Below are 26,377 nucleotides of genomic sequence, written 5' to 3' on the forward strand. Positions count from 1 at the left end.
GCTTCACGCCATCCACCGCGGCATCCGCGCTCAACTCACCACGCGCCCCACCGAGAACGAACCACATTATAGCGACCACGAGGAGGCTACCCCATGTGACTCTACCCTCCCTGGCAACCAGGCCAATTTGGTTGCTTAGGAGACCTGGCTGGAGTCACTCAGCACGCCCTGGGATTCGAACTAGCGAACTCCAGGGGTGGTAGCCAGCGTCTTTTACCACAGAGGTACCCAGGCCCCAAACATTCACTTTATTAAATAATATCGATAAAAATGATATTAAAGCTTGTTTAACAAACGTCTGCAGAAACAGGTGTATAAAACATTATAATCTCTTTTGATAATTGTACACCTGAAGCACAAATGCTAGTGCTGCAGCATTGTTTATCAGTTGGGTTGCTAGGAGACATCTCTAATGAGAGTCAAACCCCTGCTAAGCTAACGGGAGCGTTGCGGTTCCGAATATCGGGGAATGGAATGCATTTATAGTCGGAGATATCAAGTAGGAATATCCCACATCCAACCTGCATGGAACACAGCATAACCATGTACCCTGACGAAACGAAATTTATTGCAAGCAACATTTAAATCGCAAATATTATTAGATAGATTTTTCCAGGTATTATAGACCTCCTTGGTAGATTCATTCACAAAATTATGATTTTTTAATGTCTGTTCGGGAGACAAAACAGAACAGTCATGCTGCAGTTAAAATTAGGCTTGCTTGAGCATTAAGTGTTGTTCAAGTTCTGGCTTTCATGCGTGGACGTGTTTTTAAAATGTCAATTGGTATTATTAGTTAGCTGCAACATAATGTATGATGCCAAAAGGCATAGGATGTCTTATTCATTGTGAAACTGTGTTTTCTTAATGGCATGAATCACACTGAAGGCCTAGACTTTTAATGCACGGCCTGCCACTGTGAAACAGGCATGCATGTAGCTATAATTGCAGAAGTTTCAGTGTTTTACACAATAATGTTCATTGCTTTTATGTGTCCTACATTCTGTGCCCACGGTTTAGTAGCTGATTGAGGCATCAGTCATCTCCCTTTAGGGCATCTGTCAAAAATCATGTACAATGGTCACTGTCAACGCAACAAATCGTTGTCTCTCAGGTCAAGGGCAAAGCTTATGGACTGCCTGAAGGCTTCAGAGTGTAAGTTGTCAAAATATCAATTTTACACACTGTTGCACAGTAGCAAAGTTTTTCCTGGAGAGAAACTGCATGTCCTTCCTGTTGAGTGGAATGGAAATCAGGATTTACTTTGATTTCCATCATCTGATGCTGTAAAATGCCCTTTTAACTTTATTGGTGACAGCCATTGTGATTCAGAATTGAGAACATCACATTAAAAGTTCAACCACTTTATCAAGTTTTCCTAAATAGTTTTGGAGAAAGTAAATCTCATCACATGTAAGTCTAGCAAAGACGTGAAACCTTGAATATGGATTTACTGACACAGAATATCTTGACAACTATTATGACTTAATTTTCACATAGGTAAAAAGATGTGTCAGTGTGAAAATATGTATTATAGTTTCAGTACTTTTGTACTATTTTGCTGTTTTGACTTTAACACTAAACACATAGTCACTTGAAATAAAAAATTACATTATTGGCTGTCTAAATAGACATTCCTGATAAAATAGACAGTCTTTTTGTTTATGATTCATCAGTGCATGTTATTCCAAAGAATAAATTCCTACAATAAAAGCATTTGTCTTTGTAAATGTAATAACTTGATTCACCTCTGAAATAACGTAGGTCACCAATCCCTTACACAATCCAATAAATTCACACTGGAAATTCCCGCCAAATTAATCTCATAAAATTAAAGTCTTTCCCCAAGGGGACAGGGTAGGAATTCAATTTCTGAAATAGTTTTTGTTGTACCTCGCAATAGTTTGCATTCCCTCAAAATATGTTTCGCATTCTACATGTGGCGTAGTGGGCTAAAGCACATATCTGGTAATCAGAAGGCTGCTGGTTCAATCCCCACAGCCATCACCATTGTGAAGCATTGTGCAAGGCAGTTAAATCCAGGTTGCTCCAGGGGAATTGTCCCTGTAATAAGTGCACTGTAAGTCACTTTGGATAAAAGCATCTGCCAAATGCATAAATGTAAATGTACCAAAAAACATTTAATAAAGTCATGGTTACTGCAGTTTTACTATAGCGAAACCATGGTTAATTTTTATGAGGGGGTAATTTTTGGTAGGAATAAAGGTTTTAAAAACCATGCTACTTGTACCACAAATTAACCATGGTGTTACTATAGTAAAACTGTAGCAAACATCTGAATATTAACCAGCACGTTATGATTTTTATTACCATACTTTTGGTTTTCCTGTATTATTACAATGGTTTTACTACAAATCATGGTTAAAATATGGTAACTGTAGTAATATAATTGTACATTTTGTGGTCATGGTTTTACTACAAATACCATAGTTGAACTATGGTTACTGTAGCATAAAAATGGTTAATTTTCGAAAGGAATGGATAAAGCTATTGAGAGGGAACCCAAAATAATTGCAAGGGAATGCAAAACTGTTGCGAGGAAATGCAAAATATATTGTGAGGGAACACAAAACGTATTGTGAGGCAACGCAAAACTGTTGCAAGGGAACAATAAATTGTGAAATCCACATGTATGAACAATGTAGGGAAATAAGTTTAAGACTATTTTATCACAACAGAACAACAAGCCTCCTAAAATGAGAGTGATCCGATATTCTGTGTGGAGGAATTAATAGAGATGTTCAAGTAACAAGAAGAATCGAACTAACTTTTGATTCTTCAGAAACAAGCTAAAACAGTGACTGACCTACATGAGTGATTGTTCTGCTAATATGCTTGGAGAAGCACATCCATTCAAAGACAACTTTCAGGAAGTCAAAAATTCAAAGCTTCCTAACATGGTAAAGTAAATTGTAGACACTAATCAGATTAGTCTCCACTCCTCTTGTGTCTACATTAATATTAAACCTCCCGGGATACAACAGTTCATTCGGGGTTCTAGTCATCAGGGCCCGACTCGACTAACAGCCTGGTGTGAAATATTCTCTTCCAGCAGAGTGGGATTTCTCACGGGCCCGGCGCACATCTGGAGTGGCATTACAGATAAAAAAGAATGCTAAAACGAGCCAGATGCTCATAACTGGATTTCTGGATTGTGTCCTTCATAGTCTCCAATGCCTGTGCAAAACGTCTTATACCAAATCCAGGTCATAGTGGCTAATTAGACTGTGAGGTGAAAAATTAAGAGAGGCCATGAAAGTGTTGATTATAATGTGGCCATGAATATTCAAAAAAGCTGAAATAAAAGCTCATATGTTTTATAATTTTGGGGATTGGTTAGTGCTTGACTTATGGCCCACATCTAAATTGATTTGTGAGATGTATCATTAAATGTAGCTAGATAATTAAGTGTAATTTCAGGGTTTTCTACTGTGTGTTTGAGTGTCATTGGGAGAATCAGTTTTGCTGTGTAACAATTTATTTAAAGCGCCACAATTCTGATAACTCCTCAATGTTCATCCTTTTCGGGGATATCAAGCTACAAATAGCTTACTAATTAGGGCTGGGTATCGATACAGATTTCCCGGTTTGATTCAATTCCGATTCACAAGCCTTAGATTCTATTTGATTTGATACATCTGGATATACTTCAGTAATGTCCATTTTGCTAACATATGAAAGAAATTCTGTCTTATCTAATGCTATAAATTATCCAGGGAACCTTTTTACTTAGTTGGTAAATCTGAAAATATACATTTTCAAAATAATAAATAATAATAAAAAAAAGGGTCCAAACTACTGTATGCAGTTCAGTTGCTATTTAACTGATCAACACAACCAAAACTAAAGTAAACTTTAAAGTAAAAGTAAATGATTGATTCTGGAATTTAAAGAATAGATTTGGGGATCATTCAGATGATGATCACGATTAATCAGAAAATCTATATTTTTACACAGCTCTATAATAGTTGTTTCTACATATTAAACTTGGATAGGAGAAAGTATTTTAACACAAACAAGATTACACTACCTTTAAATAGAAGCAAAAAAGACAAGACCAGTTGCAATTCAGTATGCAAATATTATTATGTAATGTCACATTCTGATGCTGAACATTCTATCAATTTTAGTCAATGGGAGGTTTTCAAGGTTAAATTTCTCAACAAAAGTATCAAGTTTACAAAACATAGACAACACAACAAAAGGTGAAATAATCACTTACAAAATGCTCTTTGGCTGAACTTGATTCAATCATGGACAGTGTTTCCACATGTTTTAAATGAGTATTCTTAACTTAAAATTACTATGTTATCTCAACACAAACACTTTGTGTAGAAAGAACCTTGTTGAATTGCATAAACCCAACAAAATTAGACACGTCAGCATAACTCGTAATTTATTTTATTTCTTTATGTTTCAAGTAGCGAAAGTGAATGTTTCCAAATACATGCTGGTTGGAAACACTACAGAGTGTAGTTTTGTAACTATGCTATGGTTAGCACAGCATTTGCTCAACGAAGCGAGCAATCAATTTAATGTGCGACATCTACCTGTCCAAAACTCCAAAATAACAGAAACTCTTCCAAATCTCAGCATAACAAAACATTAAACACTAACAACTATCACCATCATATTCATCTTGCACAAAAACACATAAAATAACACTTAATTTTAACATTTACTCTCCATTTCAGGTCCCATGCAAAAGCATGCTGGGAAATGGAGATTCCCTGCCCAGTTTCATCAATGCTACATTTACACCAAAAAAAGTCCCAACTCAAATGGATTAAGTAAACTTCCATTTTACAAATTTAAAAGGATAGAACACAGTGAAATCAATTTGTGACAATGTTCTAGAATTGTGTTGTTTTAGTTCATTTTAATTAAGTAAACTGAACAAGCAGCAAAAATCCTTTGATTTAAATGAATAAAAATCAATGTGGTGCCAAAGTTACAAACTGCAGTGATCATTCACTTCTTCGTACCACCTTGAATTTAGACAAGTTTAAATGTGTGTACAATTTTACAGAAATGATTGTGAAAAGTTAAATGAATGAAAACAAAGACATAAGTAATTATACATAATGATGAAAATATTTTTTACAGAATGTTTTCATGTTAATCCTCTCTCTTATTTCCTTTCTCATCTGCAGCACTTCCTGTGTGGATTGGAGAGGGTGACAGCAGCGTTCATGGGTAAAATAAGAGCTCCCACTTTTCCCTGTTGCACATTACTAGAAAAAACTATTCGCCACAAACGCTTTATACTGCTTTGTGCCATATCTGTGCTCTGTCAGGCTATGGGCAGAATCCAAATGAAGCAACCATGACTTTGCATCTGCATTTCAAAAGCAGCGCTGCATGGTGCCATCTCCCTTAGATGCACTAGAGATAAGCATGCTCCGTGAGGATCACTCCAAGATGCTAAGGTATATATATCAATGCGCTGGACATTAAAAATGCAAACCTCCTGAACACCATAGAATGAACAAGTGTTGCTCATTGTAAGAGCAGTAGAATTAACCTTCATATACCTGCGGCGTCTGAAAAACAAGAGCAGACCGCAAAGTCAAAACCAGAGCTGCAAAGGACGTGCTATGAACATCCTTCTTTTTAGAATGTTGTAAGCTCTATCAGGTACTGGTAGGATTTTACATTACAGTGTTTATGTTATACTTAATAGAAATTAATATTATTAACTAGATTTTTACATTTTTAATTTTACATTTCATCATTTTTTTCACCCGTTTCACAGTCCACCAAGAAAACATCCTAAGTACAATTGTTTTGAACAGCACACCTCTTCTTAACAAGCCAACAGATTTGAGGTGTCATTCATGTCCTTATAAAAGTGCAAGACATTGTACGTGCCTTAGTTCAACACATTATGTGTTAGGACTTTGTTAAAATCCCTAAGCTTAAGTATGGGAAACAGCAAGAGTAATCTTGACTTAAGAAACACCACAAATTGCATTACAAATAACAATATCTTTTACTTCCGTAAAGTGACATATTTACGAATGAAACAGAACATTCATCAAGAAATAATGAAGGGCGGAACTTGATTTTATCCTGCAGGATTTCGATATGATGGAAACGTGATAGTGGCTGTTCAGACGGAATCCGTTTCTGCATCCGTACGCACTTTTCAATTGTTTCCCTAAATAAATATGTGCTAGACGAACATCATTGGTGCATTTTTTTAGACGCCGTGTCAAGTTAAAAAGAACATCAACTGTTTAAAGTGCATCTCGAGACACCTTCGCTCTGCTCTATTTGTGGAGCTGCGTCTAGCATTTTTACATTTACCATTCACCAAAGAACGTGTTCGGTGTGAATGGCCCCTTAAGCTATGATTTTATTGGTAAATATTATTTTTCCACACCCAATTGGCCTTGGTTAAGTCAGCAGAAATTTCATTTCAGAGGTGGAGAAGGTTAATATTTTTTGATAAAAGGTTATACAAACTTTTTCTCTCTCTCTTTAGAAGAACATACACTGATAAATCATGCACTATAAGACTAGTGACATTAATTAAGAAAGCACAATGGGTCACAATGTTAATTTCATGTTGTCTTTTAGTGCATGTGTATTACTTTTTACTACTTGTAGATTAATGGATTACTCACAGCCAGATAAACAGCAGCGTACACGCTGAGAGCCGCCTCTTTGGAAGGGAAAGTCTTGCGGGCATGCAGAATGTCGTCCTCGTTGCCGGTACAGGCTTCCTGATGGCTGATATATCGCAGAGCCTTCTGGCACCCAAGAGCCGTGTAGTTGGGCTTACAAACCGTAAGGAAATGTGGGGCCAAGTTCCCCGTCACCACCTGACCGGCGTTCACAAAGATGTCAGAGGTGAAAAGGCCAAACATGTACACACCTGTGGAGAACAGAGAACATTGATTTTAGGAAGTACAAGTGAACACTATAGTGGTCTAACAATATATTGATCAGACCGCTTATTCGGATAATAATTTGCATTTTCAGGTGATCAGCATTAGTCTATAACCATGCCTGCTTGGCCGATTAACAAAAAATAAATAAATCAACCAACAGCGATGTATAATGCACATTTTCTGTTTTCAAATATTATTTTTTCATATTTTTGAGTACATTTTGAGCAAATATTTTGCTAAATATATGTTCATTTAACAGCAATTATGTATACACCTCATTTAATTGTATTAGTACAGTACATGGCTCTCTAGAATACCTGATTCTGATTGGTCAATCACGCCATTCTGCAATCAAATATTTTTGTATAATATAGATATCAACATTGGCTGTTCAAAAACCCATATCATCTCGACGAATATTGCACACACTTTGTTTGATATTAAAATTCAATGCCTACTTTAAGAATATGTAATCTTTTAAAGAGAATTCATAAAGTGGGGATTAAAATATGTATTTGACAAACACAGCCCGGAAAATTGGTTCAATAATTGGTGCTTTGCTTGTTTATATGTACTCTGTTAGTACAGGGTGTACAGAACCCAAATTTTCTGCTTAAGCACATTAAGGCGAGGGATACGACTGAAGATTAGGTGATCTCCACAGTGGCACTCATCTCGCTGTTGAGCTGTGAGGACACATTAGAGGAGCTAATGTTCTGAGCTGATGAGGTAATAACCAAATCTCATATAATTGAACTAGAGTATTTCTCATCGCTGCTCTGTAAAACAAACCATAATACCACAAGGAAAAGAGCTTAATACACTCACATTATAGTTGAACCCCACAGGCCACTGGGTTCATAGACTATTTGTGACCAAAATGATCTGAGGGACTTATCTACAAACCACTCCAATGAAGTTTTAGACTATCTTAGGGCATTGTTAGACCTGTAGTTAATTTGCTTTGTTCCAAAACAGGGACTAAAATCTTACAATGTTACATTTTGGTTAGCTTTCAAAAGGCTTAATTTCAAAACAGACCAAAATTTGTTAATAAAAGTCATGTGAACAAACTGTCCCCTAACTGGTCAGAATGTTTGTGCACTGTTAATGTTCTAGGATTTAGCTTAATGCAGCATTTCCGAATTTCAAAATGAATGTAAAACAGCTCTGCATTAACGTGGCATTCTTTCTGTTAATCAATTTTATTTCTATTTATCAGTTTAAGCAGGAATGAAGGCTGCGTCTAGAAAACAATAAAGCTCTCTTTTCACACTGTACTTTTGGGTGCTAACCGCATTGTGTTCGCATCATCAATGATTCCCAACAGCAGCTGTTTACCACTGTAACTACAAAGTTATTTAAATGATTTGTGCCTTTGAATTTACCAACAAAACATTTACACACACAGAACAAAACATGCATTTGTTCGTGCCATTTAATTAGCGCCAATAGTTGCTTTTGGAAGTATCCTTATTGGCAAAACTCAATGACGATAGTTCATCAATAGTTCACCTCTATGGGTGTTTTAATAACATCGGATTACCAGACTTTTATACTTGTATTTATTTTTGTAGCCTCTGTGTGTGGGCCACCCGTCACAGTTAGGAAATACCAAGAACATTTTTCTAATACATTCAGTGTATAAACAGTTAACACCAATGTTATTGGTATTGGCAAAATCCAACATCGGTTGACTTCTATTTCATAGCAACTAAACATACCGAATGCAATGTCATCAAAAGGTCTACAACCAAACCTCTAGTGTGAATTACGCACCCTATATAGTAAAAAGATGCAAAGAGGAACATGAAGAACTTCATATTATAACCTTCTCTTTGAGGAGTTTTACAACAGCAGATATTAGCTGAAGAACACAAAGTCATAATTATTTTAGAGAAAAAGCTAATTTTTTCTCCTTTACTCCAAAATGTCATGTTCTGCTTGCTTAGAATCATTTCAGCTAAACAGACTGACAGATTTGACAAGGCCATTGTTATAGCTATTGGAAGACTTGTGTCAACAGTAAGTCATTTCTCAACTGCTGGCAGCGGAATTTAGACAACATGAATCTAACAAAGCACCGCTTAGCACATTTCCCTGCATAAGTACAGTCACTCAGATCAACACGCCTCATTACAGTTTTTACGTGACATACAGCAAAATGAGTTTGCCACATGACTTGGATGGCAAATCATGTCTTATTCGAGTTGAGTTGAGGCTTCGCATAAAAAAGCAAACTTATAAGGTCACCGCTGGCTTTAGATCAGTCCTGTTCTCTGTCATGTTGGCAGAACTGCCTAGTGGCAGCAGCATGATAACTTTGATGATGACAATCCCTGCACTGAGCTCTGTCTGCAAACTGGAGCTAAATATGGCTTGTGTCTATTCACACTGAATAGAATTATAAAATAAATAGAAAGGAAATAAAGTCTGTTTTAGAGCCATTATTTTCAGGACAATTAAGCACCTCCCAACCACCAAATTCTCCTTCTTGTAATGTGTCTGATGTTTTAAGATTAGATATTTTAATTATCATTATATTACTCATAAAATTACTGTAGTGCATTCATTTCTTTAGAGTATTACAGTAAAAATACTGTAATAAAAATTTTTTTGGCAGTACAAAGAAATAGTACAATATTCTATAAATTATTTTACAATTTATAAAATATATTAGTAGTAGTATTTTGCAATAAGAACTGAAAAATAGCTAAATTGTTATAATATTCTATTTAAAAAAAAAAGCCCCTAACATAGTAGACTCATGAACAGAGATGTTAACCAGTTCCAATGATTCCTTCAAGTCTTTAACTGTCACTCTAGGGATTTTTTTTTTACCTCACTGAGCATTCTGTGGTGTGCTCTTTGAGTCATCTTGGCTGTATAGCCACTGCTAAGGAGCCACAGTACTAAATCGTCTCCATTTATAGAAAATGTGTCTAACTGTGGACAGATAAATATCTAAGCTCTTTGAGATAACCTTGTAATCCTTTCTTTAAGCAAATGCAACCATTCTTGATCGTAGGTCTTCTGAGATCTCTTTTTTGCGAGGCATGGTCCACGTCAGCGGATGCTTAGCAAAATAGCAAACTCAAAATGTTTGAGTGCTTTTTATAAGTCAAAATGGCTCTAACCCACACCTCCAATCTTGTTTTATTAATTGGATGCCAGGTTTGCCAACTCCTGATTCTAATTAGCTTTTGTCGTTAGCATACGGGTTCACATACTTTTTCCAACCTACACTGTGAATGCTTGAATGATGTATTCAATATGTAGAAGAACAATACAATAATTGTTTGTGTTATTAGTTAAAACAGATTGTGTTTGTTAATTATTGTAACTTAGATGAAGATCAAACCAGATTTTAAGACAAATGCAAATTTATAGATAAATGCAGGTAATCCCAAACGGTTCACATACGTATTTCTTGCCACTAAATTATTGTACAATGTACTTTTTTCTTTCTTTTGATTTTGGGGTGAAATATGACCTGGACATGAATGTTTGTGAAAGTTTCATGAGATTCCCCCATTTAGCTTTTTCTTTAGGCTGGAAAATGCATTTTTACCAATACAAATCATAATTAGCTTAGCTGAATTGAAAATGAAGAAAAAAATTGATCTTAAGTATGCCTCTTTTTTAATAAGGTTTCCTATTTGTACTTCATTAGTTTTGTAATGATACATCCAGCTTGACTTAAAATGGTTTCAGAGGCAAGACAGAAGCTATATTATGACATTTTAGGGCACACAGACACACACATAGCATTAAAGTGTCTTCTGTTTTCATTCATGATCATTTTTTGGTATCAAGAGTCGACACTAACCTAGAGTTCTTCCCAGGCAAAGACGAGATCTCTGAGCTAAACACGAGTGCACCATGACCCATAGCCATTTTCTAAATGTAATCTCTCCCAAAGAACATTGCTGTGTGAGTCATTATGCAAACAAAAAGCCAGTGACTTTAGGTCACGAAGCAACTGGTCTCATTTAATGACTTTTTTTTTAGATTTGCTTCAACCCTCAAATAATACAGGTAACAACATAATTTTTCAAAAGGTTTTAATTTCTAACAGCCTCCCCTAGCTGGAAATGCACATGGCATCAGCTAAGTGCTTTATCTTTTAAGTTCAATTTGATTTTTAACCCTTTAATGCATACCACGGGTCTTTAGTGACCCAGGATCTCATTCCACCCCCTGTACCTCATCTCTTTTTTGGAGTTTTGCCCACACGTCTATATTCCTCAACCTTTTTCTTCTGAATAGTGTAACAAAAAGAAATCAATTAAAAAAGAAACAAAAAAAAAAACAAAAAAAAAACAGCAAAATTGCAACTGCTTAGTTACCAAAAGTGTTTAGTGTCCTTAAAGACCATAGACATGTAATAGTGTCACTTGACATAGTAGTCATACAAATGACTACTATATCACGTTGATTTTCTGTGTGAATTCTGTGTGAAATTATCAGTATTCCATATGCGTGTCCACATATATATTATAAATGCTATTTCTCACTCAATGTGGCACTGATGTGACAGTCATTGCTATTTGACAAAGAAGCAATGTGTATGTAAACTATAGCAAGTGTAAAACATGAACAGTATGATTTGGCTTTTGTCATTTGGGTATACCACTAAAATTGTGTAAGTTGTGCGTCTTTTTAGCCTCAAAAAGTGCCTGAGAAAATACATATGTGTAGCTTATGTGTAGATCGTGTGTAAATTATGTATTATGTGTAGCTCAATATGCGTTTGACAGCCAGTTGCATCTCATAAAATTTTAGTGTGGAAGAAATTAATCCTGTTCTATATGCGTTGCATCATCTCTTTGATATATGAAAGATAAACATCTAAATATATACTGTACAACAGTTAGTTCTGGTCCTCCTGATTGGATGAGAGACGTTCTAAGAGTGCTGATGTCTCAGGACGGCAGTACTCAGATTTTTTGCTGTTTGTATCACTCCGCTTGTGTTTGTGGTGTTCTAAACTAAAATGTAAGAGCAGCGCAGATGTGTAAAAGAGCTCTAGATGTGTCTCTTTTAATTTATCCCTGTGGCATTAAAGATTTTAGCCAGCAGGTGATGACAAAAGAAAAAAGTAATTTTTGTGTGTTATGAGCAAGTTGAACTGACGTTCATTTGAGTCAGCGAGTGGTATCTTTGAAGTCGTAGGCAATTGCCTCTTACTCCATGGTCGCTCGGACTACTACTAGACAACAGCTGGGAAATACAGTTAAACTAACAGCTTCAGCATTTAAGGCTTATCACAGCTGAGAGACACAACAGATGAAATAATCACACATACTCAAGATGCTTATCTACCGTAGGTTCCGTGTTGGTAGCAGATGTAAACATTCAACATGGCGGAGGAGAGAAACAAATCAGCTACCGCGAAATGCTCAGGGAGGACCCTGCTCAGAAAGCTATTTTTACACAGAAAATAAGATGTATTTGAACACAATGACATTATCTTCAGCAAGCTGACTAACACTACAGATGAGGAATAGAGTTAAACAGCTATAGCTTTACTGTTCATCTCTGCTTGGGAGTCGCAACGCAGATGCAGGTAATCGCACACACTCAATCGCTCCCGCTCTCCCTTTCTCTTTCTCAACACACACACACACACACACACACACACACACACACACACACACACACACACACATATCCTTGTTTCTCCAATAACTTGTTCAAAACAGCCCAAGCTGTTGTTACTAGTTCTAAAGTGATGTTTTCGAATTTGCAATGGAGGATTGGGCGCATCTTTTGAACTAGCAAAAGCAGATCCTGATCTGTGGCGTAAGAAAGTACAAATGCGTTTTTTTGTGACAGTCTTTAGTTTTTCCTCATTGTTTTGTTTATTTATTCGTTGATCTGTTGTATTTAAGCAATATCACACTCGCAATCCTGCTGACGTGCAATCGTGCTGTATGGCCCTAAATCTGCGGCCGTATCACAGCCGTGCGGATGTGCATACAGCACTCCTGCTCGTATGGTATTGCTTTAATATTCTATTCTATTATTTTATAATTGTCTCAAAAAAATTTGACACTATGGGCATTCTGTAGATCCATTTGCGATAGACATACGTGCCAGGTCTTTAAAGACCGAAGTATGCAATAATGTTTGGGAAACACCTATGCATTTGTTAAAAGAAAATTTTAAAAGAAAACTGTAAAAGCATTCCAGTCATGCTAAAATACACAATATAGTAGCAGCTATGACCAGTTATGATGTGAAACTCATATTCACCTAGCTGCTGTGTATATCACTGTATTGTATATAAACCACTTCAGTGGACTTACAATATAGTGCACAAGGCATTTTAGCTATATTTAAGGTACTTTTATGGTACATTTTTGTCATTTTCAAAGCTTGACAGCCCCAGGTCACTATATACTTTTATTGTATGGAAATGAGCAGCGTAAACATTCTTCAAAATATGTACTTTTCTTCTGTGGAACAGAAAAGTGATACTGGTTTTGAAACAGCATCAGTATGAGCAAATGCTAACAGAATTTTATTTTTGGCGAAATAAAGCTGAAAATTTTTGCTGAGGTGATAAAAATGTCTGAGTTAACCTAAACCATCAGAGAATGCTCACGCTGAGGAGTCAAGCATTGTAAAAAAAATTATATCTCAAAGAGATACAATTTCGTCTGGGCCACATTCACTGCTCCTGAAAGGTGACAGATGCTGTCAGTTGAGTAAAGGTGATCTTCTCAGCACCCTGTAGGAGGAACAATTCTGCTTAACTGATTTGTCTTTAAAACCGCTAATGCAGTCAGATGTCCAACAATCCTGCAGCTTGGATGACTGGGCACTGACTATGAAACCCTGACTAAAGAGTATTCCGCCTAAGAAAAAAAAAGTTTGTGAGTTGAACAGAAGTCCATTTAATGAGCAAATTCATAAATTAATGGGAGATGGTGGACTTCCTCTGAGGATGAGGCTAATAATCCATAATAGCACTGTTTCCATATCTCTTGAAAACACTAAAGTATTACATGGAGAAAATTAGAGAAAAAGAGCACATGACCAAGAGAGAGTGAGAGAGTGAGAGAGTGAAAGAGAGAGAGAGAGAGAGAGAGAGAGAGACTGTAAACTGCATTAATCATTTGACTTAGTCGGAGAGGCTTACCATCATGATGTTGTAGGGCATGTGAGGTTAAACAAGGCTTTGGTTCCTGAAGTCACTTTTGTGGAACAAACTACTACTAAACATGTTGACTGATTTGTAAAGGAAAAGAAAACCCAAAAAAGGAAATTATGTCATCATTTACTCACCCTCATGTTGTTCCAAACCCATTTGACTTCCTTTCTTCAGTGGAACACAAGAGTAACAGTCTGATTCAGGAAGTAAAAATTCCATTCATTTTCTCCATAGAGAAATTGACAATAACAATAGCATATAAACCTTTAAAGACAGATCTACCGTGAGTTCCGAGGTTGTTTTTATCCCTTTTTCTCCCCAATTTTGGAATGCCCAATTCCCACTACTTAGTAGGTCCTCGTGGTGGCGCGATTACTCACTTCAATTTGGGTGGCGGAGGACAAGTCCCAGTTGCCTCTGCTTCTGAGACCGTCAATCCGCGCATCTTATCACATGGCTCGTTGTGCGTGACACTGCAGAGACTCACAGCATGTGGAGGCTCATGCTACTCTCCGCGATCATGCACAACTTACCACACGCTCCACTGAGAGCGAGAACCATTAATCGCGACCACAAAGAGTTTGCCTCATGTGACTCAACCCTCCCTAGCAACCGGGCCAATTTGGTTGCTTAGGAGACCTGGCTGGAGTCACTCAGCACACCCTGGATTCGAACTCGCACCTCCAGGAGTGGTAGTCAACGTCAATACTCGCTGAACTACCCAGGACCCCCAAATTCCGAGGTTGTTAATCAATGGTACGTGTAATTGCTTTTGCTGAAGCCAACAGTCCACATTATTTAATCTTCATAAAAAAAAATCTAAAAAAAAATCTTGTTTAATAGCAGAATCGCTTTGAACAAAGCATGCTAAACGAGCCCACCAGCGACCCCCCGCTTTGAATAACGCAGTCGAGTCAGTCTCACCACACTCTCAAACTACTTCTATATTTGCAAAAACAAAAAAACTTAATATTTTGCAATAAAATTTGAATATAGTGTTTATTTACTTATAATTACAAATTTTAAATCAATAGTGTTATTTGTTTTCATCATTTTCATTTCAATTACATCATTCACAATGCTCCATGGGGTTGTAGTTCATTCCCTCATTAAATATGTTAAGTAAACAGTCTTGTATGTTTGTCTTTTTGTCCGATTTTTTTATTTTTTGCTTCAAATCAATATTTGTATGTTGTGATTCACCCCGGAGCCAGTTGGTCTGGTTCATGGCTCAGTACTCTTTAATGAAATCCCTATGGAAAAATGAATGGTAAAAAAATACTTCCAGGGAACTAGATGGCTGAAAAAGTTGGCAGGCACTGTTGAATCTTTACACTGCTCTTTCCCATACAGTGAAAGTAAACTGTGACCAGGCAAGCTAAAACATTTTTGGCAAAAATGCACCATAAAAGTTGTCAATCTCATGCACTACTATATTCCAATAGGTTTGATGCCATATGATAGCTTTGTGTGAAGAACAGACCGAAATGTAAAAATTTTATATATCCTAGGAAGTTGAAATTTAAAAGGGGAAATCTTCCTCTGTTGTAGCTCTCAAATCTCACTTGTGTGTCATGATGTTTTTCACCAAGTTTGAAGTCAATGATTTTCACATTGTCTTGTAACCGATCACAACGTTCTGGTTTGAATACATTTGTGGAAGCATGAATGAGATTTGAGAGCTACGTTACACTGCAAGATGTGTCGTGTGGCTTCAAAAGACCACACACAAATAGTATGGACTACTTTTATTGTAATCTTATGCTTTTTTGTCCTTTTTGGAGCTTGATAGCGCCTACTGTAGTCAGTATCAGCTCTTTAGTCTTTAGCTGTTTAGTATCATTCTTCAAAATTTGTGTTCTACAGAAGAAAGTAAGTCAAAGTTTGCAACAGGATGAAGGTCAATAAATGACAGAATTTAAATTTTTGAGTTAACTATTCCTTTTAGGAAAATAACCTTGAGTGCTTCTGACACTTCCGTAGCCAATTCTAAACTGAAACCTAAAGGTTTTTTTGACATCAGTGCACTTACTGTTGGTTGCTGCAACCTCTCTCTGTTGATAGAGACAAACAACTTTTAAGTAATTCCCACAGTTTTACTGTAAATTGAATGTAAGAGCTGAAAGCCAGAGCCTAGTTTTTCCCAAAGGTTTTTCACCATTATCTAACATCTTATGGAGTTTTTGTTTCTTGCCATGGTCAACTTTTGCTTGCTCACTGGGGGCCTTAATCCTCCAATTGTATTCAGAATCTGCATACACCTTTTGCATTAGCGGGTCAATTTTGACCCAGTGGAATTCAAGCTTATAATCATTCATTACCTGATGGTTTTCATCTAAAACTATATTGTAAGACATTAATAAGTTCTTAACTGTTCATACATGTAAAAATATTTCTATTTTTGGCATTACCTACAGCAAAACCAATGTGATACATGTGAAGACATCTTTTTTTAATCAACATTTCTGTGAAATTTTATCTAAATATAATGAAATATACAATTTATATTAACATCTAATGTGAGAATTACTAGTAATTTGAATGAATTTCCTATTACTCATAACTGCTCAATACAACTTGGTGGTCAAAAGTTATGAAACCAATGTATTCTTTTTCATCTAAACATCATCAAAACAACTGCACAACTCACATTAATACTTCTTTACTATATTTTAAAGCAAAATCTATTCTATTTACTTGCATGAACTGCTGAATGTTGATGCACGTGTATGCTGCAATCTGGTTCGGCATCAGATGGCTGCAGAGTAAAATGTGGACAATTTCCTCTTTCAAGTCCTATTTAGCCTAATGTATCAGTGGCGGCCTGTGCATTTTAAGTCTAGGACTTCAGAGTGATTCATGCCATTAAGAAAACACAGTTTCACAATGAATAAGACACCGTATCATACATTTCATGGCAGTCAACTAATAATACTAATTGACATTTTAAAAACACGTCCACGCACGAAAGCCAGAACCAAGGAGGTCTAATACCAAGAAAAAGCTCCAATAATATTTGCGCTTTAAATTTTGCTTGCAGTAAATTTAGTTTTGTCAGGGTACACGGTTACTTATCAAAACTTGCTCAAGCAGCCTAATTTACACTTAGAAAACTCCTGATGTTGGTATAACTATGCAAAAAGCACTTACCAATTTGCTTGAAGTGAAAATCAGCCCTCCTTTCCTGTTTAATTAATCAATCGCACGATCATGCAGAACATCTCAGGTTTTTAAATCCATAAGGATCTCTTTCTCAATGGCAATACCAGCAGTGATGACAGCTGACTCGTCAGCAAGATCTCGCGCTCTTCGCTTTCAAATTACGTACTTCACTTAAAGTGTGATTGCGTCATTCAAGGCCAGCTTGAAGGCCTGGACCAGGACATATCCTAAAGACCACACCCAACAAGAACAAATAAATCAATCTGATTGGCTGATGAATCTGAAAATCTGACTTTAGATGTCTATTCACTGCAGTGTTGAGGGATTCTGTGGAAATTCTGAAGGCCTGACAGGGTAGAGCTCAGACTAACGCCCTGCTTTGGCTTCAGGCATGTGATTTGTGAAACAGTTGTCACACTTCGCTTGTAAGCATCGAGGAATAAATTCTGATTGGATGAACTTTTTGTTTTTTGCTATTCGTTTGTAGATGAATTAGGACTGGAAAGCGATTGAAAATGCATAGGCAAAAAGGTAAATGAGAATAAAAGGATGAAAAAATATTTATTTATTAGGCATGTTACACCAGCAGAGAAGGCTTTGCTGGCCCTGAGATATCGCCACTGTAATGTGTGCATTAACTTTTGCTTTCGCCACACCCCCTTTAGAGAACAGTACTTTTGATTTAGTTTATTTGTTATGTTTGTTACATCTGTCATTTCTGTTTTGCACAGGAATGTGTGTGTGCCCTGTATGTGACTGTATGTGTATGTGTGTGTGCATGTTTGTAAACAAGATGCAGACCCAGTGAGAGACAAAAGAAAAAGTGTATGAGAGATTATCGAAAGGAGGATATATGTAAGTGAAGTGTTTATAAGAAAAAAATCGAAGTCATAGATGTACCAAAAAAATTAAATAAATAAATAAATAATCAACATAATATAATGTGTAAAGCCACAATTGATGCCAGGGTCAAAAATGACCAGCGAACACAAAAGACATAACAATTTTTTAAAAATTGTTACATCGAGGTCACGTGACACCATGCGAGAAGCAGACGTGTGAGCGACTGGCTCTGTGCACTTTGCTAGTTTTTAATTATTTTCATGTTTAATCCGGTGAGATTCGATACACCCAATTACATATTTGCTCTTTGAGGTAAACATGGCAAAGAAGTAAAAATCCTCAGACTCTGGAGACATTAAAAGACACTTACGTGCTCAAGATGAGGCCTCTGGCAGGCCTGCGGACTGGGGACTCGATTTGGAAAGCTCGTCGGGAGATGAAATCCAGCGTCAACTGTCCAACATCTCGGTGATGCTGACGAAGGTTGTTGCTGACTTGGAGGATCTCGCTGTAATACCTCGATCGATTACGGCAATGGAAACAAAATTCTCTGAGTTGGTCACGAGTCACAGACGTTGAGAAACGAATCGATTATTTGGAGTCGTCGGAAAGGGAATTATCCGCTAATCCGCCCGCATCCAAAACAGACTTGAATATGTTTTGGACAAATTGGAAGATCTCAAAAATAGAAATTGAAGGAACAATATTCGAATTGTTGGAATTCCTGAGCATGAAGAGGGCAGAATTGTGTTGAGATTCCTGGACGAGCTCTATGCCTGCTTGACATAACAGGCCATAAACAGGAAATCGAGCGAGCACACAGAGTCCCGGCTCGCAGATCCGCTGGGGAGACAGGCCCCTATCAATTCTGGCCAAATTTCTGAGATCATCCGATAAAGATCTCATGTTGCGCCAGGCAAGGAGCAAAGGAAAGCTTTCTTGGAAGAATCACAATATTTTCTTGTTCCCGGACTTTGCGAATGCGACGAGAGAAACACGATCGGTTCAAGGAATGCAACAAACTCTTACATCAACAGAAGATCGCTTTTGCAATGATGTTTCCAGCCAAACTGAGAATAGAAACGAAGGATGGTCGCAAGGTATTTACATGTCCAAAGCAAGCACTGTCTTTTACTAAAACAATGGGTGAGTAAGCCATTTGGGGATTTTCATGTTGCTCCAGAGTGGATTAACTCGCTATACTTTGTCTTTTCGAGGAAGCTGGGCACCATTTTTGTTTCTGTTTGTGTTGGCTCCGCCTAGCGGCTGGAGTTTGTTTTGGGGAATATCACTCCAAGAAACTTTTGCATGGACGGAAGATCGCTTTACACTGAAGTTCCCAGCCATATTGAGAATAGATATTAAGAAGGACTGCAAAATATCTACATGCCTTCACAAAGGATGTCTTTTATAAAGTTGACGGACTGAGTAAGTCATGGTGTATTTTGTTTATGCGACCTCCAAGTGATTAATACACACTTTACCATTCAAGAAACCAGGACGCCTTTTTGTGCTGGTTCCGCCTAGTGGCTGGAGCTTGTTTTGTGGAATAACACTCCTTCAGTACAGTTATGGATGAATCTGTTCATTCTTTGTGCTTATGCCTCCTGTTGGCTGGATTTTTAAAGGACATTAGAATGATTACGTCATCTGCTGCACTCATAACAGCCGGCTCACTGAACAATTGTTTATCTGTCTGAAGAAACAGAATGGCTTTATATCAGCTGGAGTTTATTTTGTGGAGGAACACACCTTCAAGACAGTTCCATGAATGAATCTACACGTTCTTTGTGTTTATTCTGCCTGTTGACTGGGGTTTGTTTTACAAAGTATTTCTGTTTTGTAATTTTGCCTCACAAAATTTGTGCAGAAGCACCGGACTTGAGAAATCCGATGGCAAAGTTGTCGCGGGGGTTCTCGCATGCGTACATGGCCTCTTTGAGTTTAGAGGGATTGACGCCGGTTGGCGCTGTCGTGCGTGGGGTTAATGCGTACATTTTTCTCTTTTCTGTTTGTTTTGTTCGGGGGGATGTTTGGGGTTTGATTGCTGCACTTATGGGGAATGTGGTCTATGTAATTTTGTTTTTGACATGCAATTTATTTTTTTTATTATATCAATATGTCAGATGTTAATATGAGTGGATTGTCTCTCTCCACGTGGAAGGTGAATGGGTTGGGGCACCCCATAAAAAGAAGAAAGGTTATTTATTTTCTTAAGCGTAAGAAATATGATATAGTGTTTCTTCAAGAAACGCATCTTTCCCCGCAGGAAGCTGAAAAATTTGGGAAGATATGGGGTGGACATGTTTTCTTTAGTGCTGGCTCAAGTAAGAGCAGGGGAGTCATTACATTGATAAGTAAACATCTACAATTCAAATGTCTCAAACAGATTAAAGATAAATTAGGGAGAATCATTACTGTTTTAGGCGAAATTCAGGGGCAAAGGTTGATTTTGGCTAATATTTATGCACCTAATGCTGATGATCAGGGCTTTTTTATAGATCTCGAAGGGATGTTGCAAGCCGCTGGCACCCCTCATGATATAATATTGGGGGGAGACTTTAATCTTTTGATGGACTCAGTCCTTGATCATAGTGAAGCAAAAGTGTGTAAGCCCACCAGAGCAACACTGACACTTCATAGGATGTGTAAAAATCTTGGTCTTGCTGATATCTGGTGACTTTTGAACCCATCTGGTAGGGACTATACATTTTTTTCATCAGTTCATAAGATTTATTCTAGAATAGATTTTTATATATATATATATATATATATTTATCTAAGTCTCTCATTTCATCTGTTGTTGATTGTTCAATTGGAAACATTTTAGTCTCAGATCATGCCCTGGTGAGTTTAGAGATATTGCCACATACGGAGAAAAAGAAATCATACAGCTGGCACTTTAATGTATCCCTTTTGCAAAATCCTGATTTCCAACAGATGTTAAAGACTGAAATCAGTATTTATATAGAGACCAACTGGTCCTCAGTTTCCTCCATGGGCAAAGCCTGGGAGGCACTTAAGGCAGTTCTTAGGGGTCAGATCATACAGTATGCCTCATTCACCAAAAAATCCAAAACACGAGAACTCATGGAGTTGGAAGAGAATATTAAAGTGCAGAGGCAGAGCTGAAGCACCGAATGTCGTCTAATGGCCTCAGAGAATTGACTCGATTGAAATACAGATATAATGCTATTTTGTCGCAGAAAGTGGAGTTTTGGTTATTCAGGGCAAGACAGTCATATTTTGAATCGGGGGACAAAGCAGGGAAGCTTTTGGCAAGATATATAAAACAGAGTCTTTTTCTACCATTCCCTCAGTGAAATCTGCTGGTGGTGAAATATTTACCTCAGCCATCGATATTAATAATGCTTTTAAAGAATTATATCTTGATCTCTATAGTTCCACGTCTTCGTCTACTAATGAGGATATTAGAAACTTTGTGGAACCATTAGAATTTCCTAAACTGACAACTGAGCAAAAAAATTATCTTGATTCTGAGATAAACTTGGAGGAGCTTGACGAGGTAATTAAGGCCTTGCCTACGGGCAAGGCTCCAGGGCCAGACGGTTTTGCCGCTGAATTTTTTAGATCATATGCTACAGAACTGGCTCCACATTTGTTAGAAGTTTATACAGAATCATTAAAGAATGGAAAGCTTCCTCCAACCATGACGCAAGCCCGGATCGGTCTGATTCTTAAAAAGGACAAATATCCAAGTGAGTGTAAGAGTTACCGTCCAATTTCCCTGATCCAGCTAGATGTAAAAATGTTGTCAAATATTTTGGCTAACCGATTAAGTTATGACATCTCTTATACACATAGATCAGGTAGGGTTTATTCGGGGCCGCAACTCTTCAGACAACATTAGGTGTTTCATCAATATCATGTGGTCAGTAGCGAATGATCAGACTCCGGTCGCTGCCATCTCACTTGATGCCAAAAAGGCATTTGATATGGTAGAATGGGATTATCTGTTTAAGATTTGGGAAATGTACGGGTTCGGGAATACTTTTATTGGATGGATTAAGTTACTTCATAGACACCCGGTAGCGGCGGTACAAACAAATGGACTAATTTCAGATTATTTTACTCTGTATAGGGGCACTCGGCAGGGTTGCCCTCTTTCTCCATTATTGTTCTGTTTTGCCCTGGATCCATTAGCAGCCGCGATAAGAAGGGAAGATCATTAACCAGGAGTGGTGGCGGGAGGTATGGCGCAAATACTTTTGCTTTACGCAGATTATATTTTATTATTCATCTCTGACCCCACTAGATCTATGCCTTGCCTCCACAGAATTATTAATTAATTTTCTAAGTTTTCAGGTTAAAGAGTCAATTGGTCTAAATCCGAAGCTTTGGCTCTGACAGCATACTGCCCAGTAGCTTTCCAGCCGGGCGGTTTCCAGTGGCCCAAACAAGGCATTAAGTATTTGGGCATCTTATTCCCAGCAAAATTGTCTGATTTAGTTAGAGTTAATTTTGACCCCTTAATAAAATGGTTTTCGAGTGATGTGGACAGGTGGGCATCATTAAATTTATCTATGATCGGGAAAGTTAATGTTATTAAAATGAATTGTATTCCAAAATTCAATTACTTGTTGCAGTCTCTCCCTGTAGATATCCCTCTCTCTTATTTCAAGCAATTTGATAGCATAGCGAAGTCCTTCATTTGGAATGGTAAGCGTCCCAAATTACATTTTAATAAGTTACATAGGCCAATTGACAAAGGTGGGCAAGACCTACCCAAGATTTTATTTTATTATTATGCTTTCGGTCTAAGACATTTGGCTCATTGGTCGCTTCCACTTGAGAGAGCCCCTCCCTAGTTCTGTATAGAACAGGAAGTTCTTGCCCCTATTTCGCCATTGCAGAGCCTCTCTATCAAATTAATTGGAGAAGTTAAGTTACATCTCGTTATCTTGCACTTGAACTCGGTATGGATAAAAGCAACCAGACTATTTAATTCGGACACTTTTTTAAATGTTGCATCGAACATATGGTTGAACCCTAAATTATGCATCAACAAGTCCCCTTTTTGCTGGTCAGAGTGGATTGGGAGGGGGGTTACTACACTCGGTGACCTATATGAGAATGGAGTGTTGAGATCCTTTCAAAATTTGGTTCAACGTTTTGGGATTCCTATATCTCAGTATTTACAACTGCGCCAACTGCTCTGTACTGTTTTTGGGAGTGGTTTACACCCCCCTAAAGTGGCAGATACTCTGGGAGTGGTGATTACTGCTTTTGGAAAAGGTCATAAGGCATCAGTGTATTACTCCTTGCTAATACAAATTCTGGGGGACAGAACTTCAACTTCTCTTAACTGATTCTATATATTTTTTTATTTTTTTATTATTATTATTATATTTATATATGTTATATGAAATCAATAAAACTGTTAATAATTTTTTTAAAATTACATCTCTTAATTTTATTTAAAAATTAAAATAAAAAAATATTTGTATTTTGTTGGTTTTGACAAATTCACAAAGTTTGGTTGCTGTACTAAAAACTATGTGGTATTTTAAAAAAATGATATACCTCTCCTGAGTCAAAAATGACCCGAATGCAATAGGAGGGTTAAGACAAAAACATTAAGGCATGACTTTTCATGAAGTTTTCAATGCAACTGCTCAATGGGGACTTTAAAATATTTAAGGCATTACATACACTACAGTATGATTTTCTGTTAAGCTGCTTTGAAATTAAGTGTATTGTGAAAAGTGCTTTACAAATTGACTTGAAGAGCACAATGTTCCATAAAAAGGATCCATAAAATGTAGTGGAATTGCTGTGACATACCAAGGAAACGGAAAGTCCTCCGCACTAATGGGTTGAGGTAACAGCAGTCCCCGGTCACAATAGTCTTCTCTCGACTGTCAAGGTCTTTCGATGTGTACTGTATCAAGAACAACACAGTCTCTGTCACTGTGATCTGAAAGAGAGAAGAACACCAGAAAGAATCAGAGATCTGAAATGGAATTAGCAACTAGAATTTGATGTTTTTAGAAGAAAATTTTAGTGATTTCTAGCCCTGCAAAACTCGCCACCACAATGATAGTGTTATGGATGGTTGCCACAGTGTTGTTTTGCAGTTGCTAAGGTATTCCAAATGGTTGTTTATATTGCTATTTGGTTGCTAGGGTGTCCTGGGTGGTTGCTAGGTGGTTACTTAAAGGCCCATCCCCAAGCAGGGTTCCCACTCTTTTCAAGGCACAATTTTCCAGGACATTTTATGCACCCAACAAGTGTAATATTTAAGCAAAAACACATGTGTCTATTTAAATCGAGCTTTTATTTAGCCATTTCTGTGTGTTTTTGACAGTAGTTTCTCACCTCCAGATAAGCATTTTGCTCCATGGCACAGTGTGATTATTAACCCCCATACAGCTGTGATTTAATTAAATAAATAAACAGTCTGTATGTGCTGCACACTTCAGAGTGCTCTCTGTCTCTGTCATCTCACACACACAAGAGTGCGCATGATGATCATGATGAGGTTTTTCAGTGTATGAACGGCCGTCTTTACACATTAATTTTGAAGCGCTCATCACTTGCAGATTATTTATTTATTCAATTAAATCAGAGACTTTTTTAGTTTAATTATCACACTAGGACAGGGGTGTCCAAACTTTTTCTACTGGGGGCCAGATGCAAAAAGAAATAAGGTGTTGTGGGGCTGCATCATTGTAATAATAAAAATTTTTAAAAAAGCTAGATGCAACTAGATTGCCACTATTGCATTATATTTATATTCTATGATTAATATTATGCAAGTTTTAATCACATTTTGTATTAATAAAGGATATTTCTCTCAACAAGAACACTTACAATAGAACAGTGATGCAGGGTCAGAAATTAAGTGGGACTCAGGGCAAAAATACCCCCAAAAGTTCAAAATGTTGATGCAAAATTTTTATACATTTTTATCTGTTTATATATATATATATATATATATATATATATATATATATATATATATATATATAAAAATGTTTTTAAATCCACTCTGCAATTATTTGCCCCTTTATGGAAAAGTACATTTTTGACAATGCAGTAATGTAACATTATTAATATGAAATATTATACTGGGTAATAGCTTGTTACTTTCAATGCCCTTGGATTTTGTCCAAGTCCATTCAGTCTCACTGCAAAGCACATAGAGCTCTTCTGAGCAGTTTTGGGCGTGACACGTCATAATAATCAGAATATTTTCCTGTTATGACGTGATTCAAGGAATTACTCTATATATATTAGTAATTCAATCATAGTTTCTGTTCTGTTGTTACTTCTGTTACAAATACAATGCACTAGTGGAGACGATGCACTGTGAAATTTGGCTGCACTTGATAGCGACACCCAGTGTTCAGAATATACATTTCATACAATTTCTCAATAGATAAAACCTGTTCTATTTCTAAAATCTCTCACAGGCTGCATCAGAGCAGTCGGCGGGCCGCAAATGGCCTGCGGGCCGTAGATTGGACACCCCTGCACTAGGACATATCAAAATTTATATTTGATTAATTGTACATTCAAACATTCATTTTCATCCAAACATGTCATATTCCATGACATTCTGCGTTTTATTGCCAATGCCATTTTTCTGGCTAAATTCCGTGTTTTCCGCATACTACATATTGTAACCGCGGTATAAGCAGACATGATTGTTGAATTATTGAAAATACCTGAGGTATTAAGGTCGAATCACCATGCTACCAACCCAGTGTAAATTAATTTAAAAATAATAAAAAAAATCAGTGGTCCGACTGTCATCGTTGTCTAAAGTTTACAACTCACAGGGATGCAAACTCATGAGGGGCGAAAAAGAGACAATCACTGACCCACGACATGTTTTCTGGGGGGTTTTTTAAGAATAAGCTAAAACTTAAGCTATTTTAATGATTCAAGTATATCTGCACAATTGTGTAGAATTAGCTACAAAAGTGTATTTTGTTGTGTCTTGCTTCTGTTTCACAACTTTGTTCAGTTTCATTAATTGAACAGTTTAGTGACCACTTAACCGTTGATGTTGTTTCACAATGCGCAGCCGCTGGCAGTGACAAAATGGCACAAATGTGTGTATTTGAATCCTATTCCGAGTCCCGATCATTACCATGTTTTTGTACATGTAACGGAAACCTTGCTCACAGAACACTGTCAAACCGTTTTAAAAACTCCAATTTTGATTTAATGGGGTCATTAAAGATGCACTCAGTAATTGTTTCCTCATTAAAAAAGTTTTACTCCTTAAGAAATGAATTGTTGCTTTGAAGCATATGTATAAAATAAT

The 26,377-nt window shown here is 37.0% G+C and overlaps 1 protein-coding gene across 1 annotated transcript in view; it reads right to left on the bottom strand.

Moving 5' to 3' along the window:
• Positions 1-26,377, bottom strand: part of LOC127431466 (phospholipid phosphatase-related protein type 5-like) — a 63,523-nt gene that overhangs the window by 20,543 nt on the left and 16,603 nt on the right. Inside the window, exons 2-3 of the mRNA XM_051681872.1 lie at positions 23,887-24,019; positions 6,651-6,901 (exon numbers count right to left, since the gene is read on the bottom strand). Coding sequence (XP_051537832.1) covers positions 6,651-6,901; positions 23,887-24,019 — 384 coding nt within the window. The remainder of the gene's footprint in view (positions 1-6,650; positions 6,902-23,886; positions 24,020-26,377) is intronic.

This window comes from Myxocyprinus asiaticus, chromosome 41 (assembly GCF_019703515.2).
Source record: "Myxocyprinus asiaticus isolate MX2 ecotype Aquarium Trade chromosome 41, UBuf_Myxa_2, whole genome shotgun sequence".
Classification (NCBI taxonomy): domain Eukaryota; kingdom Metazoa; phylum Chordata; class Actinopteri; order Cypriniformes; family Catostomidae; genus Myxocyprinus; species Myxocyprinus asiaticus.